The 19246-nt window shown below is 31.7% G+C and overlaps 1 protein-coding gene across 13 annotated transcripts in view; it reads left to right on the top strand.

Annotated features, from left to right (window-relative positions):
* Positions 1-19246, top strand: part of LOC134712810 (peripheral plasma membrane protein CASK-like) — a 156001-nt gene that overhangs the window by 10696 nt on the left and 126059 nt on the right. For all 13 annotated transcript variants that reach the window (XM_063574709.1, XM_063574706.1, XM_063574715.1 and 10 more), the window contains exons 3-4: positions 11199-11311; positions 13189-13294. In XM_063574709.1, the coding sequence (XP_063430779.1) occupies positions 11199-11311; positions 13189-13294 (219 nt within the window). The remainder of the gene's footprint in view (positions 1-11198; positions 11312-13188; positions 13295-19246) is intronic.

The raw sequence follows: 19246 nt of genomic DNA on the forward strand, positions 1-19246 counted from the left end.
CTTCATAACTGTGAGCCAATGGGATATTCTAATGTACCAACAAGATATCCTTCAATCAGCTTAACATGGTATGGTCCTGTAAGGCTGTAAATGCATGTTATATATGCTACAGTAAGAGAAGCAGCTATCAATCAATAAGTTATATCTATGGAGTAGCACTTGTGATAGACCAAATGATATTTAGGAAGCTGGTACAGTATATAAACATTTATCATATGTTTAGTAGTAAATACAGTAGTTTTGCATATGTGATAAATAGGCTGCTGTTTAATCCATATCGCGCAACTTTGATGCGTACCCTTTATCGCATACCCTTTATCACACCCCTACCCTTTATCGCATACCCTTTATCGCACCCCTACCCTTTATCACACCCCTACTTTTTTTTTTTTTTTTTTTTTTTTACATAAAGTCCATTTTAATTTTTTTTAGCTCAAGAAAAATTTTCCTCAAAATTTTATTTAATGACGTCATAGTTTTGGTATGTGACGTCACGAACGTCGTTTTTACATTGTATGTGATGTCACGAACGTCAAATTTTCATAGTTTTTGGCACACTAAATGCAACTTTAAAAAACTTACAAAAATAAACAAAATATTTTTAAAACAACAGCACGCAAATTGTAAGGTAACCAAGGTGCTTCGGATTAGTAAATGAGCAGTTCTTTTAAGGCCTTTGAAACAAGACAAAAGTAGAACTGAAGGTAACCCAGTGCTATGGATCAGAAAACAGTTCATATAATACTCTTCTGTTGAAACATATGATAAAGCGTATAATACATGGCAAAATCCGTATCACATGTCGTATCACCCTCGACCAATATCATCCCTCGGACCTAAAGGCCCTTGGGCTGATATTGATGTCTCGGGATGATACGACATATGATACGGATTTTGCCATGTATTATTCTCTATTTATCAGTCGCAGGTCAAGCCTAAATACGAGGCTCTTACATCTATGTCATGCATCTATATTTTGGAATTATAAATTAATCAAATGCTATGTTCATTTATTAAGTGTGGGACTTTTAGTATTTTAATTATTTTAAATTCTACTTTATTGAAACCAAAAACTTTCAGAATCTTTCAAAGTTTAACTGTATAAGATCTCCTTTACTCCTCAATTGATTATCTTTTATTTATAAGCATTATAAATTTTTGCCCAAACATGGTCCGCCCAGACCAGATGGAAAAATGGTCCATCCAAATCAGACCATCTCTAGACTACAATGAATCTGAATCTGTAAGATTAGTAGGAAACTTTTGTTGTCAGCCTCATGAAACAATTTTTGTATTACAAATGTAATAGTAATATTTTTTTAATAGTTTTGAGGATTGGTTTTTGACTGATTTCAATTTTTCTATCAAATGTCATTTAATCCAGAAATCGTGTTGGTTTTGAGTAATTGATAAAATAGCAATCATAATTTGTATTCATGAAAATTTTGTGTAAAGTAAAATCTCGTCTTTCAAACATCAAGTAATTTTTTCTAAATGACATTGATTTTTTAGCAATTTTCACTCTTAATTGCGTTTTAAATTGTCATTTTCTAACCATTTTGATAGCAGCCAATTATTGTTATAGTTGGGCTGTGAAGATTAAAAAAACTATAGGCATAGTAAGCTTATGAAGCATGAAATATCCTAATAGGTCCTATAGTTATTGTAATTGCTGATGAAATATATTAATGTAAGCTTATTTAGTCACACTTTATCTAATAAAAGAATCTATTTTAGAGGTAGAAAGTCATATAAAAATGGAAGTAACATTAATTTTAATGCTCGCATACAATAATGTATAATGGAGAGCAATTATGAACTATAAAAATCCCATAAACTTGTGATATGTATGAAAGGATCGAGAGCACATGCTGTAATTACTTTAAATATTTTTATATACTGTAAACCAACGTATTTTCACGGGTACTTAATTTCGCGTTTGGTCCTATCTAGGTCACTTCGCGGCTATTTAATTTCGTGATTTTCTAATTTACTTGAGGTAGTTAAATAAGAAAAGATCCAAGTGATACATATTCGCGACAATTTAAAATCGCGTTATTTTTCAAATCGCGAAAGTCGTGAAAATAAGTTGGTTTACAGTATTAAACATGGGACTTCTGTTTGAAATTATTATAGAAAATCTTTATTTCAATAGAAACAAGAGTGCACATGCTGAAATATTGCCTTCTTTACTTGTCATTGATATCTATATTGTGTTTAGAGTCTTAAAAAATAAAATTTTACTACAACTATCACATAAATTTAATATTGTCAAAGAAAATGAGGTCAAGGTTAGATAAACCAAACTGGAAATACATGTTCACCTTACAAACTTTCCATACTTCAAATATGCTTAAAATATAAATGACCCATTGCACTTTGAAGAATCATATTTAACCAGAAAAACTTAACATTGATCAATGAACCATGAAAATGAAGTCAAGGTCAGATGAACTTTGTGGACAGTTGTCTCATTGGCAATCATACCACATCTTCTTTTTTATACTTGCCAGAGAGTCATGTACACCTCACAATCATTATATGCTTTAACTTAACTTTGTTCACTGATCCATGAGATGAGGTTGAGGTCAAATGAATATTGTCTGACAGCCATGAGTACATTGCAAGGTATGCAAAGACTAAATTTAGTTATCCTATAAGTCATAATAAATGAGAATACTAGAAATCTCAACTTTTTTCAAGCAGTCACTGAACCATAAAAATGTAGGTCAAGGACAATGGACATTAGACAGACGGAAACTTCATAACATAAGGCTTTTTTTTGCAAAGTATGAAGGATCCAGGTTTTCTACCTTCTAAAATATTTTAAAGCTTTAAAGAGTTGAGCTAACACTGCTGTCACCGCCACTGGATCACTATTCCTATGTCAAATTTTCTGAGAAAGAAGTTGCAGGCGCAGCGCGACAAAAACTATGCCATCAGGACAATATAAGCTTTACTCTTTTACTTGGCAGGTGTGGAGTTTGTGTGCTTGCTCAATGAAGTTTTAAAAGGGAAACTATCATTAACTTGGCCAATAAAAATAAATAAGCCAAACTATTTCAAAGTAATTTGAAATATAGTGGTATATCTCAGTTAATTTTATATAGAAGTTATGTAAAAAGATAGAATGCATTAATGCGCAATAGTGTCATTTAAATACTTGGGAATACTTGAGTACTTATGTTTTACATTGAAATAAGAAACAACTCCTTTAGGTAATTTTTTTTTTTAACGAGAGTTATGTCATGTAGATTATTTTGGGACATCATCCAAGATCACTTGTACAATGTATACTTTTAAAAGTAGAAGTCTTAAAGAGTTGTGATGTGAAAAATCAATGTTGAAAACTTTACAACACACTCCGTATACATGTTCACCCAAAATGAAATCGAATGCCAGCATACAACTGATCATAAAGATCATTTAGATCATTCATCAAATTAAAAATTACAAACTCTCATAAGTCAACAAATGTTCCCTCAATTTCAGTAAAAATGTACTGGATATTGTTGCCACATATTTCGGATTTTTCCAGTGCTATCAACAGACAATGATTTCAATGTAATGTGTCAGGAAATCTAGTCTTGTGTAACATTCCAATTACTTAATCTAGTAAACAAGTGTTTAGAATCACCATGAACGTTATAATCAATTAATCAGGATAATCAGACAGCATTATCTAATCTTTCTGTAATTATAATAAGTTTTTAGTAATCTCACGGTCACCTTCTTGGAAACTTAACTAGGACAATTCAAACAAAATTTGGTCATAGTAGTCATTGAAATATCTAGTTAAAAATTGTGTCTGCTGATCCAGCCTTCCAACCAATATGGCAGTCATGGCTAAACATTGGGGTGGATTTCAAGTTTTGTCTATATAGAAAATCACTATACTTAAGGCAGAAATGTTCAGAATGTTGAGCTCTATCTACTTGCCACTTTATACATCAATATTGTCGTATTTTCTGAAAGGAAGCAATATTTCACCTTTAAATTCAATAATGCTATTTTAATAAAAAAAGAGAAAAAAAAAATGGCTACTGTATGCCTTATATTTTGTGAAGGATTTATTAAACCTGAAATTCAAAGAGAAAAAATGATGAAAGTATCTGATCGATGATTACAGGATATTGTTATTACATTGTATGGTTGTCAGCCCTTACAAGAATATATAAGTGTAATTAAGTTCAAGTTTAGTGCCTGCTCTGGGTAATATAAGGAAGACAAGTATTCCTTCCTTAATTTTAAGTATGAAGTCATCTTATAATGACATTAACAAAATATTGAAAGTATCAAAAAAGACGAGTTGTGTACTTAAATTTTAGTAGAAAATTCAAATGACTAAATATTAGATGTAGAAAAACATATCAGCTTGTGTATAAAGATATATGATTCCAATGTTGATAATAATGTTAAGCATCAGGTAAACAGATATTCAAAGCCATAGATAACAATAAAGATCATGGGCATCACAGGCAGTTAATAATTTCTTTTTTAGTATTGAGTTATTCCCCTTTAACCATATATTAAGACTATCAATGCAAAAATCTTCAATAATTATTGTTTTAAAATCCACTGCAAAGGAAAAAAAAGATACTAAAAACATTATTTTTTGTTTAAAAAGGCCGATCCTACAGGGAAGCAATAGTTTCCATATAAGAAAAGAAGCTATGCATTCATATTTTTGATGTTTTGAAAGAACAGATGTTTCTTTTGGAATCTTGTACCTACACGCTAGCCATTTTAATCCTTTGTTTACCTTTGGAGCATATATTGATCCATCTGTCAGAGAGAAAGAAGAAATCAAAACAAAAATGATTATTTGTTCAATTAATCTTATGTAATATAAGTTATTCTAAATAAACTGATTTAACAGTAAAATCAGGATTGCAAATGAACGGAATTGACCCTTTGTGTCACATGGCTTTGTTTTCAATATTTAGATACTGTCCACTTTGATAATTAAATAAAACACCTTTAGACAAATATTTGACTCTATGATTTAACATTTTAATTAGCTTATTAGTCAATCAATTTAGTTTACTCTTACAATAAGGTAATGAAAGAAAAGGCGTTAAAGTTTAGAAAAAGAATGCTTCACAGTAATTCAGTTTTCTGGTTGGTTCATTGTTGTCTCTGAAATAAAGCAGTAAGCTTTACCAAAAAAAAAGGGTCAATAATTGTGAATTAAATTCTTCTGCATAGAGAACAATTAGTTTCTGTTGCCATATGGATTTTATAATAAATATAAAGTTATATAATGGAATAAGTAAATGTTTCTATAAAAGATTATTTACATTGGATATGCCATTTAACTTTGGAAGTACCTTGCTGTGGAAAGTGTCTTTCAAGTTTTATTTGTTCATATTGTGAAAAGATACTTAAAATAAAATACAGAAGAAAAATCATGAAGTTCATAGTGCCTCATTTGGAAAGTGTAGTAAATGATGGACATACACGGTGTAGATGTACAGAGCATCTATACACATGTCTTGGGTATGTATAAACATATGTACAGAGCATCTATACACATGTCTTGGGTATGTATTAGCATATGTACAGAGCATCTATACAAATGTCTGGGGTATGTTTAAACATATGTACAGAGCATCTATACACATGTCTGGGGTATGTATAAACATATGTACAGAGCATCTATACACATGTCTGGGGTATGTATAAACATATGTACAGAGCATCTATACACATGTCTGGGGTATGTATAAACATATGTACAGAGCATCTATACACATGTCTGGGGTATGTATAAACATATGTACAGAGCATCTATACACATGTCTTGGGTATGTATAAACATATGTACAGAACATCTATACACATGTCTTCGGTATGTATAAACATATGTACAGAGCATCTATACACATGTCTGGGGTATGTATAAACATATATTACGGATTACAAATGTGTAGGGGCTTGTGATTGGATAACAACACAGAGATGTCAGTGTATATTCAGGAAACTGCCGGGGTATATACGACGTTTTTATCCCCAATTGGAACCTCAAAAACGTCATCATAACACTGGTTACTATGTGACGTAGTCAAAAGCTATCAGATTGTCAGAGGCTCACAGAGGGAAAATAATGACGTGCTTCAGTCATTAATACATTTCTGATACAAAAACACGCAATTTACACTTTTAATACTTAAATTTAATGTTAAAAGTGTTATTATAAATTATTATATACTGCAGCTGTCCTATTTGAGCAGTCAAATTGCATTGACTGTATATTTATATGTCATATACAGTCATTGACTGTATATCACCTTGTTTATGACGTTGACAATGTGTTTCCGTAGAGTTTTATTTATGACGTCAATAAAACATACAGGTTCGCGGAAATTTTACGTCGTTCGCTCCAAATTTAAAAATGATTGTTTTTACACTAAATACTTCATTTAAAACACTTAAATGAGTTGCAGTATATTAAGGATAACCATACATTGTCTCGAAATATCAATCGGTTATTTGTACTCGGCTCGAAACAGGTAGAAATGCTCGGCACAGCCTCGCTTTCTATCTGTTTCTAAGCCTTGTACAAATAACATTGATATTTCGAGACAATGTATGGTTATTCTATATATATACACGATAAAATTATAATCACAGCAAATTATAAAATCTTTCACGTATGCCGAACATATTAGGGGTTTCAACTTATATATGTGTTGTGAACAAAAACCTTCACTGAAAAATAACATTAAGTCAGGGGTAATCCGTAATATATGTGTAATTCAGGTCTCAGAAAGGGTATATACTGTGACATTCCCGGCTTAGGGCTTATATCCCCTTCGCCTTCGGCTCAGGGGATATAAACTCTAAGCCGGGAATGTCACAGTATATACCCTGTCTGAGACCTGAATAACATATAATGTACAGGTTAAACTGCAGGTCTCTGAGGTCAAGTTTTTTTTCTTGGACACACACTGTGGCGGATCCAGAAATTTTCATAAGTGGGAGCCCACTGACTGCCTAAGAGGGGGCTCGCTCCAGTCACGCTTCAGTGATTCCCTATATAAGCAACAAAATTTTTTCCCAAAAAGGGGGTGCGGGGCCCCTGCCCCCCTTAAATCCACCTCTGACACATAGAAATCTGTTTTAAGCTGTTTCATTGCAAAGAGACTTTTAATTATATATCTTACGGTTGTGTTATATAAGTATAACAAGAGGTGCATATGAATGTGACAACATAACAACATAAATACTTCTTTGTTCTTCCCTTGCCGTAATGGGCCATTCCAGTTAATATCTGATAATGGGGGATGGATGGTCCTTTCTGGGGGGTGTAAAATTTATACATCTTAGGGGTGAAATTTTGGGTTTTTTCATCTGACAGGTACACTTTTACGCAACAATTTCTGAGGGGTCTTGCAACAGTAAATAATTAAATATAATTACATCTTAGGGGTTACAAAAAATTCCTATTTCATATCTTAGGGGTGCTTTGGAATGTAGACAGTTTCGTATTATGCATTACCTGGTATTGGATTTAAAATTCTGATGGGTACAATTCTTGCAGTAAAATTTCTGATAGGTCAATTTTTCCCATGAAAGCCCATCCACCCAATATGAACAGAAACTCTACATCTGATAGGTCTTAATTTATAGATCTGATAGGTAGTTTTTCATCATGTTAGTTTCTGATAGGTATGAACAAAAATCTCCCCATCCATCCCCATCTGTCAGAAATTAACTGGAATGGTCCAATGTGAACTCGTGCTGCTGAGATATCATTTCACCAAATCGCCTTGCACTATACCCGATGCGCTAAACCACTTGACCACCTAGGCTCCACAATAATAAAGCTTTCAGTGGCCAGGAGCTACCTTTTCTGTCAGTTTTAATCTAGCATTGTAATACAGTACATGATATATAAGGCATGAAGATGGAATTGTTAGGCAGCAACCATTTGATTTTCTGGGGGGGCTTTTTTTTTCTGGACAAATTTTTTTTTCGCCTTCAGCTAAAGACAATCTATTTTTTGGCCACAAGACGAAAACAATTATTTTCTTTCAATTTTAGCATAACATATAGTGGCAGCTGAGGGTGAAACAAACAATTTTTTTTTCTCTCCAAAAACTTGAAACAAACTTTTTTTTCCAAAAAAATCCATACCCCCTCAAAAATCAAATGGTTGCTGCCTTACAGATCAGATGAAATATCCATTGTAAAGAATCCTACAAATTAATGCAAGATGCAGTCACTTATATATAATAGGGTTAATTGTCATTATTTTGTGAACATCTATTTGAATTGAAATTGTGAGTTAATTTGTTGAGTGTTATAAATTTGAATCATTATTGAGAAGTTATTGCCCTTTGATGAGAAAATAACTGTTTTGTCAGCGCCATATTAGAGTATTAATCCTCTGTTGAGAGATAATATCATCATTTTACAAATTAAAGGCTATCTTTTACCTTTGTTAAGAAACGCCAGATAGATGCCTGCATGCAATTCATCTCCCTTGAGAGGATGTTATTGGTTCTATTCAATAAATAATCATGTTTGGGGTCAATCTCAGGGGTTATTTACTAGCATCAACAGTGAATGATCTTGAATCAATATTCAATACCAGGTATATACATATAAGTTTATGAAGATATTTTGTTTCTAAATGATTGGTGATGCAGTGAGTGAACTCGTCATGGTTCTATACCCTTCTGGAGCCTCTACAAACAGAAGGATTTGGACATTACATAATTTGTTTATAATAGTAAACACTGACCAAGTGTGATGATGATAGGTGATAATTAGATCTACATGATTATGAGGTTTTATCAGGTCAGATGTCACACCTGGATTATTATACATGTTTTGGGACTAATCTTAGTGTATTGATTACTTTCTTGTTTCTACTTTGGGGAATTTATTTTCTTGCAAATATGCACAAAACTAATTTTCTTAGGGGAAAATACATTGATATATGTTGGTATAAGTTTTGATGTCGGTGGATGTTCTTTAAAGTGTTATTGAATTTCATATATATTGTAATAGTGGATTTTGTCTTCATACAAAATTAAGGATATGTTGTAAATTCATATTTCAATTTGAACTGTTGTGAAGAAACATGATAGAAAAATGTCCTGTTTTGATTGTCGGATTGATGTCTTGGATTATAAAAAGCCACCTGCACCGTGCTCCTGTTCAGAACATTTACAGAGCTCACTGGGGTAAGCTGTTCTATCCATTTGGTAAAATTGAATTAGAAAGGCAAATACAGCTTTGAACTTTGAGCTTTTTTTATTTAAAAGTTCAGGACTTGTGAATGATAAGTACTAGTTTATATGACCGCAAAATTTTGTGGTCGTATATTGGTATCATGTCGTCGTCTTCAGTGTTGTTGTTTTCAGCGTCGTCGTCTTCAGCGTCGTAGTCGTCAGCATCATCCTAAGACAGATGGTTTCCAGATAATAGTATTAGTAAATAAAAATCAATAAAATTTTAACACAATGTTAATAACCACAAAAGGAAGTTTGGAATTGATTTTGGTGGTCATGATCTCTAAGGTTTAGGAATAAGGGTCCCAAAGGGTCCCAAAACAAGCATTTATCTAGCGTCAGTACAAAAAGTTGTGTATATGTATTTCAATTGTTCTGAAATTGTATCACAAAGTTTATTACCAGAAGTAGGAGGTTGGGATATATTTTGTGGGTTATGGGGCAAACAGTGTAGGGAAAAAGTGCCAAAAACAAGCGTTTTTGTAGAATCAAGACATTAAATTGGAGTTATCTTTCTTTGTCCAGAATGGTTGTTGAATCACCTAAAACCATTGCTTTATGAAATCTTTGAAAATTGGAGTTATCTTTCTTTGTCCAGAATAGTAGTTAAATCAACTTAAATTAATGCTATATACAATATATACAATGTAATATACACTTTACTACCAACTGATGAATTAAAGAGATCACCCCTAATTTTGGTGGGGTTCGTGTTGTTTATTCTTGAGTTTTCTATGTTGTGTCATGTGAACTATTGTTTCAGTGTCTGTTTCATTTTTAGCCATGGCGTTTTCAGTTTCTTTTGGATTCATGAGTTTGACTGTCCCTTTGGTATCTTTTGTCTCTCTTTAAAGCAGTCTTTATATATATAATTACCATTCAGGGATTATAAGCACTTTGATTACCATTCTAGGGTTATTAGATATAGGAAGATGTGGTGTAAGTGCCAATGAGACAACTCTCCATCCAAATAACAATTTAAAAAAAAGTTAAACCATTATCGGTTGGGTCAATGTACGGCCTTCAACACTGAGCCTTGGTTCACACCGAATAACAAGCTATAAACATGAAAAAGGGCCCCAAAATTACTAGTGTAAAACCATTCAAACAGGAAAACCAACGGTTTAATCTATTTAAAAATATATACTTCATACCAAGAACTCAACTCAATCAAGTAAAGGAAAATGTGTACAAGGAAATACAAGTGCCCTTGTGATTAATATCAATTTTGAAGCGGCACCTGATGTTATAAGAACAAAAGAAAAAAATATTGTTTTCAGTTTTTGGGAGCAAAGTTCTGCTCTTGAACACATTGTGAGCAATGTTTGGATTTATTTTATAGGTGTAGCTATAGAAATGATGTATATTTCCTATTAATGTCACCCTGCATTGAAGATGGTGGATCTATATGTTTTCACTTTGCCCCCTGTTTAATTCATTAAAAGATTATTTTCATATTAAGGACTTTTGACTCAATGTTCTATATATTTTTTTCGACAGGTTAACTTCTCTCTTACTTATTGCTGTTAAATGCAGTTTGATTTGACAATGTTGTTACTTTTGTGTGCACAAAATCTTTTGAGAAAGTTATTGACATCCAACTGCCCAATCAAGTCAGGGTTTTCTTCATTCATGACACAATTGATGACCACATTTTGAGAATATTTCCTAAATATAAAAAAAGAAGATGTGGTATGATTAAGTCTATTTTATAAATCTTATATTGTAGTTGATCCCTTTGCTTCTGTTGTTTTTACATCAAATTGCAACTTTTGACTGCTAAAAATGTACAAATTTGTCCGTCTGTCTGTATTGAAGTGGGGAAGTATGAATATCTCCAATGAATCAAATCACCATAAGATTGCATGAAAGTATCAGCTCAAATTAACAATGTATTAACGATTTAAAACTGCTTTCCATACTATATTTCTGATGAATCTTCTCTTTTATTTCCAGAGGTCCATACAGTGTAGTAAAGAGATGTCTGCACAAAGAAACCGGTCAGCAGTTTGCTGTAAAGATTGTAGATGTGGCCAAGTTTACGTCCAGTCCTGGCCTCAGCACAGAAGGTTTGACATGTTTATTCCCTTGTCACTAAGTGGCCATGACTGACCATCCATTTTCCCATCTTTCCAATGTTATTCAAAACAACTATAGAATTTTTTAAGGGTAGCTAATATTGACCAGATTTTTTATTCATAAGTGAGGACTTACAGATCCATATTGCTATACTGTTATTTTTTCCAATTTACTGGCACCTTACACTAAGAAAATTTCACACAGATTGTATATTTTCTCACTTTTTTAAAATTTGCATATATTCATAGGGATTAGGAAAAGTTTGCACTTTATTCTGGTTGACTGTCATTTCAGTAAGTCTGCAGACATTGATGGACAACATCACTTAGTCATTTATTATTGAAGTTTTGCATTGTGGATTCAGCCAGGTTCCTCATTTCAAATCTAATTTCATATTTATGTAAAAAAGAAAAAAGAAAAAAAAAGGGATAAATGGAGTGTTTAATTTTACTCTTAAAATATTTTATTTCTTTTTGAAGTTAGCCCCGCAATTACAAGTGAATAGTGTAACTGTATTTATTATAGATATCACACCATTTGTTTATCAATGGTCAGTTTTGTTTATTAACCTAATAGACTGGCATTCTGTTCTTATTGTTACAGACATAGATATATAACTATGTTTACAATAAAGTTGTCTGTTCTGGATACTTAAATATCCTATATGTAAATATTCCAAGACCAAGATGACATTCCCTTTAGGTCAATTAAAAGTATAGTTGGTTTGAGGGTTGCCTTACCTCCCCTGATGTTGAACTAGATGTAACACCTTATCAATTTAATGTATTTGTACTACTATAATTTATTATATCAAAATGCACAAAAGAATTGATTTAAGCTTATATACATATACATGTAAAAAAAAACACAGTCTATTGGTCCATCCAGGACACAAAATCAGCACATGCACAAAAAAAACACATAAAAAACAAAATACAATGCCTGTTTGCCCTATCATACCACTTTATTTTTTTCTATAAATTTTCAACCTTTTCAGTTGGTATTGTGACTTGGTAAAGCCTGTTGTAACAAATTTCAGTGCAGTTAGGCATGAAACGCCAGGTCACCTTTTTTGAGTAGATGATGTCTACTATCTATTCCAAGCTGGATGATCACAGTAGTGGTTTAAATGATATTTCATATATCTTATATTGAACATTTAAAGTGTATTGCATTATAATAGGAATAACAGTACTGTATTTGCCTGTAACAATATTAGAATTGACGGTCACAAATATCGATTTTACTAGTCCTGCTAGTATGGGTATCAATTAAACTGCATTTGCCACCATCAATTACCATTTGATGGTAGCAACTTTGCAAATACAGTTGCTTAGTTTACCGAAAAATCATCAGATTGACAATTGATGCTAAAGGGCATTCCTACCCTCAAGTAACAGCCTAAATTCTATAAGAACAAGGAATTATTTAGATCTGGAATAATTTTGAATTCTGGAAAATTAATTAGAAATATATGATGAAAACTAACACAGCTAAATAGGATTAGCCATGCACGCATGGCTAAGGTTCATTTTACTTTCCAATCATTTCAGTATGAACTAACTAACCCCCCTTAGCCATGTGTGGATGGCTTACCCTATTTAGTTGGGTTAGTTTTCATCATAAATATCTCATCAATTTTCCAGAATTCAAAACTATTCCAGATTCAAATAATTCCTTTTTTAAACCCTTTTTACAGTCACAGTCAATAATTTAGTGAAAACAACTGTTGTCACAGGTTCATTCAATTTATATACTGAATAAGTGGAGAATTGTTAAAAATTGATTTCAACTGAAAAATAAATTGCACAATGAATAAAACCTTGGTTAATATTAATGATAATGTTATATTATGGTTCTATTTCAGACTTGAAGAGAGAGGCTAGTATATGCCATCTACTAAAACACCAACACATTGTAGAGTTATTAGAGACCTACAGTTCAGAGGGCATGCTGTATATGGTGTTTGAGTAGTAAGTACATAGTAAAATTGTTAGATACTTACAGTTCAGAGGTCATGATTTAAATAATATTTGAATAATATGTATTGACAGAAAAAGTATCGCATGAGACTGAAATAAACATAATCAAGATGAACAATCTGTCATGAGCTTACATTATTTTGTTGATGTAGATATAAATGTCTCAGTAATTACCAAGTCTGGAATATTAATACCATATTACAAAGATATGTTTAAATGGGTATCTTAGTCTGTTTGTTATTTTATTTTATGTCTGCAGTTGGCTACAATATTTTGTCTTCATGGTCCTATCAGTGTCATTTTAGTGAGAAAAAAAAGTGCTGAGAAAAATGCCAAGTGAGAAAAGTGAATTATCTCCCTTTGTGCATAAATGAAAAGAATTTCCAGGTTTGAATGTTGTAAGAAATAACAGAACTATGATTAAAACTTGTAAGCTGACCGTATGAGGTCTGTAAAGCCAGTCAAGGTCGTTTAACACTTCCATCATCATGATATTAAGTCAAATTTAACAACAATTTAGGATTAGATGCCTGTAAGAAACGTCTTTCTTTCATTTGGTGAGACGAGTAATGAGTCTTTACCTTATACATGCAATTCCAGACAGTTTGGTTTGAAATTGTGGTTGAAATATAAAGTAGAAATGTAGAAAAATATTTCATTTAGTACTTGATGTGAAAAACTGTTGATGTCAAGAGAAATTTCTATGAAAGTAAGGACCATAACACTGTTTAAACTCATTGTATATTTCTAATAAGATATTTGTGGGGTACTTAAAGACATCAGATTTGGGTCAGGGATCTCTTTGAATATATTGACTTTTGAAGAAATAAAACATTCTGCTTTGCTAAATGGTTGTTTGAATTTAAATTTTGAGCACATAACACTGATGAATTTTGATTCTGAATTCAATTGCTAAGTGAATACCAAACATTTTCAGGCATTTTTTTCTATTTTCTGTGGTACAAGTTTGATGAATATAATATGATATAATTCCAATAGATTTTCCTTTTTATCTCTCGACCCACCTATTTTTCTGTATTGTATAAAAGGACCTAGAAGGTCTTTTTACTGTCATTATAAAGGTACAGTCGGTGAAAGATTTTAAAACTTGAATAACTTTGTCCATTCTTTATTAAATTTAACAAAACTAAAAAACTTTTCTAAAAAAAAAAAGAAATTGTCTGTAAAATAATGAAAAAAAATATTAGTTTATTTATGAAACTAGCGTATCCCTTGCTTTAGTTGAATAAATTTTATACAGCCGAAAAGATATAAGGAAGGGGAGAGAATTTTAATTTTGGGGTCAATAGGTAAAAGGTCCAGGTAATTGTTACTAAAACAGAATCAATGGTTTACTGATGGTAGATTCAGTTTTCATTGCTTGATTGAAATGAAGTTTTTACAGATAACTCCTTCTATAGGAAAGGAGTAAGTCTATTCATTTCAAGGTCAATTGGTCAGAGTTCAAGGTCAATGTTACGGTACATAATCAAAAATAAATGGGTACTTGAGTGTCTTGGTTGATTGGAATAAATATAATGCAGATTAGATATAAGACAGGCCTTTTGAATTGGGTTCAACTGGTAAAAGTCAAGGTCACTAAGTGAAAAATATTGTATTCCCGATATATCACCATGAACTGTTACTCTGTTTTAACAAAAAAATAACAATTTAAGTCCATGTTTATTTGTAGTTTTTGGTAAAATCTGTTTGCAGTGCCAGCCTTATTTATACTCACTTTTAGAAGTTAACAAGCAAACTAGATCAATTCTGATGTTTGCTTTAGGGCTTTGGAAACAAGTTCACAATTTTAATTGAAAATTTTCAATTGTTATTATGTAATACATATATCTGATACTGTCTTTATTCCATAAACAAGATTATGTGGTTATCTTTCTTCTATAATTGTGGTAACAAATACCACAAAAGAACTATCGTTTGTTTGGTGCACGGAATACATTTACTAAAGGATGTAACTATCTACATCAAAGAAACTTTTAGCTTAAACAGCATATGGTGATTTAAATATAACTGAAAATTGATCTCCATTTACTGGAATTTATTGATCAATTGGTTTGAAATTAACTGAAAAAGTGGTTGAGTTTGTAGGAAAAAGATCAGCTATGATTCAATGAGTGGAACTTAAGTTATTTCATGCATCGTAAGAAACTTTTATTGAATCTTTAAAATATTTATACAATGGAAAAGACAAATTATGAATGTAAATTATCAATTTAAATTAGTCTGAAATTAAGAACATAAAATGTACATTACAACATAATCTAACAATTCTGTTAGAATTTACATTTTGATGTTGTACTTATTTGGAGCATGTAATACAAGTTTGAGTTAAATCGTACCATAATCCATTTTATATCAAATATAAGAGTTGTTATGGTTTATAGGCCTTAATCTGCATCAACTTGAAGGTTTCATTTCCCTTCAAAACATGACTTCACAGATTTCACATGGGCTTTTTAACCTTTTATATCATTGACAAACTGCTAATTTTACTGAAGGTATTATGTTACCAACAGTCCCATAGCCAGGATGTGTCTTAAAAGGGTGGATTTATTTGGTCATGACACCTCTTCTTCATAGGCAAACTTCATCAGAATCTACTTAAATAGAATATTGTGTTTTTCGAGAGAGGGTATCGTATGAACCCCTGAACTTCTGGCTATGTACAGGCTTAATCAATATGATTTCCAAGGTACTAAATGTAATAGTAAATTCTATAAACCATCATTTATATTGGTTTCCATAGATTGGTTAATTCACCTGATTGTCATGCCCAATGATTCATATGTGGTCACTGACCCCTGACCTCAATGGTTCCATAAAAAATGTCTTCTGTAATATTCAACTAAGTTGAGGCTGTCAGTAGCATCTCATCATTTTTTCTAGAATCTGCATTAAAAAGTAAGGTTGAATGAGATGTGCAATTGTAAACGTTGATATAATAAATGAAATTCCAAATATTTTGATTTTTTCAAAGAATGAAAAAAAGGACTTTATTAGTTGTAAATAACTGGATATTTTATTGACTTTAGAGATGTAAGAGTATCTTGGAATAATGTAACTGTACAATTGTTTATAACGATCCATGATTTTTTTAGGGGGGATCTGATGGTTTCTAAATGATAATTTGAGTATCCCTTCATTCAAAGGACAGGAATGAATGAAACTTATACACATATGCAAGATATTTTAGGACAATAGAAGAGGCATATATATGATTTTTGGGTCAATCATTCAAAGGTCGAGGCCATGTATTATTTCTGGATGGTACTTGAGTTTCCCTTTTCTTTGATTGGAATGAAACGTATACCTATCAAAGAAAAGGGAAGACTTATTGATTTGGGTTCAATAAGTCAATTGTCAATGTCACTGTTTTTAGAAACGGAAAAAAATGTGGAAAATAGTTTCTGGATGTTAACTTGTGTTTCCTTCTTAATTAGAGGACACTTATACAGATCTAAGATAAAGGGACAGGGATTAAACCTTTTAGGGCCAATAGTTTAAAGAAAAAGTTCACTTAAACTAAAAATGGAAAATGTATTTTGATTTTCCCTTGCTTGATTGGTATATCAAAATCTTATGATTTTGCAATCAATAGGTCAAAGGTTTAGGTCACTGTTTAATAAGAATAGAAAAAAAACCCATGAAGAATGGTACTAGAATTGTATCTTGTTATCCTCACTTGATAGTGGGTCTCATTGGGGTCTAAGTGTGACGCAGGATTGCCAATTTTTTTGTAAGCGTGATACCTGAAAGTCAAATTATTGTGTGGTGAAAACGGGAAATGAGGTCTAGCGCGACTTGGACAATGACAAAAAAATGAAAATTGCTTACGTACATAGTGTAAGCGGGATACAGGAATCTGACAAATCAGTAAGCGGGATCCAGAATTGGAACCCACCAATGAGACCCCCTTGATAGGAATGAAATAGATTAAAAGTCAAAGGCCTTCTTACTAAAAGTTTTAAAAAAATGATTAAGTTGGTCAGAATTTTACAGGTGAATTACAATAGTGATAACAATGATTTTTATTTGTCCCTGCATACTGTAGGGCAAACAATATTTTTTCATCTTTTAGTTCAATAATTTAAGTAATTGTATCAAACCTAATATTTACAGATATCATGAAAATATATGGATTTGTGGCCAAAAAACATTAGCAGTTATTTCAGTGGCTCCAAAAAATGAAATATTTTAAATTCAGTGAAATTTTCACATTTTGTGTAACAATCATTGTTTAATAATTTCTATCTTTTCCAATAAAATTCTATTGTAAGATGATGAATTGATGCCAATCTACAGATGGGTAACTTGAACCAAACATTATCTGTAGAATTGTCTTACAAAATTTTTATCCCAAAATAATGAGATATTAAACAAGTAATTTTAATTGTTTTCTGTTAAAAAAAATTTAAAACATGTGATTAATGCAGTGATATGTGAAATAACACTATCTTTTCAAATATCATATTTGGAGTAATAATTATTTCATGAATATCTGATCTACCATAGAATCAATTTCACATGGAATAAAACTTCCAATGGAATGCATATGATCAGCTAAGGAAAGAGAATTGTATTAACAATGTACAGAATTGTTACGACAGAGGCATGAATATTAAAGTTTAATTTGAGTAACAGAGCTGGTACGATGGAGGCATGAATATTAAAGTTTAATTTGAGTAACAGAGCTGGTATGATGGAGATATGAATATTAAAGTTTAATTTGAGTAACAGAGCTGTTATGATGGAGGCATGAATATTAAAGTTTAATCTGGATTAGTGTACCGGTAAATTCCTGACAATAAGGAGACGTTCTTTAGACCACCATTATTAGTGTTCTATCCTGCTTTAATATTGTTTTTAGTAAACCCCATGAGTGCTATCTGTTGTAATGTATCTCATACAATTTATCAAATTTACACTTTCCACATCACACCAAACAAATTGTGTTTTGTTCCTGACAGAACTGATATCCTAGTAGACCATCAGTTTTTGTCCAATTTCAGTGCTATTATTTGCCAATCATCAACAATTACATAGATATAAATTGTACGTTGATTCTGATCACATTTATAACTATATTAAGTCTTGTACGATTGCTATACAGTTAATGTTAGTGTCGGCAGTTGATGCATGGCACAATTAAGTTTCCATTGTTAAATCGGAAGAATTTACAATATGTATGTTAGAGAAAAATGTGTTGAGTTTCAATGCTTAATAGAAGTGAGCATTAAGTGAGGAATAGGCTGTCATTCACAAATTATCATCCAGGAATAATTAAAGATGGAAAGGTAAGACTCAAGTATTTACTCTTTTAAAAATTGAAGATAAACTATAAAATTCATACAATGAGAATTGTAAGGCATCAATTTGATTGGTCTGTACACTGTACTAATGATATTGTTAATAGTTTTTAATCAATTTGAAATTAATTTTAAAGTCCAAAAGTACAGGTAAATTGAAAGGGCTTTTTACAGCAGAGAAAAGAAAAGCTAAGCTAGAAATTGAATCCATGTATTTTTTAGGGAGGAAAATGTATGATCTTTCTGACCCTATTAAATTTTAGCATGTCATTCCCGTTATAATCACAAAATTAAACCAATGGTTGTCACACAAATTAGTTTACCTGTGTCAAATATTAACTTGAAACTTATACAGACCAATAGTATATTATAGGAAATGGCTAACAATCTAAACACGAATATTTGATGAGAAGAAGAACACATGGAACATGTTTGTGAGCTCTCATAATCCACCCTACACCCTCCCCCTCTCCATTTTAGCTCAATGATTCATTTTAACCAAATATTTAAAGGCCTTTCTGTTATTTGGCTACTCATATTGATGAGAAAAGGGAATCCACATTTTAAGATTATAGAAGGATGTTTTCCTAATTCAGATAAGACTGCTATGTAACGT

The sequence above is a fragment of the Mytilus trossulus genome, chromosome 3, assembly GCF_036588685.1.
Source record: "Mytilus trossulus isolate FHL-02 chromosome 3, PNRI_Mtr1.1.1.hap1, whole genome shotgun sequence".
NCBI classification, from domain to species: Eukaryota; Metazoa; Mollusca; class Bivalvia; order Mytilida; family Mytilidae; genus Mytilus; species Mytilus trossulus.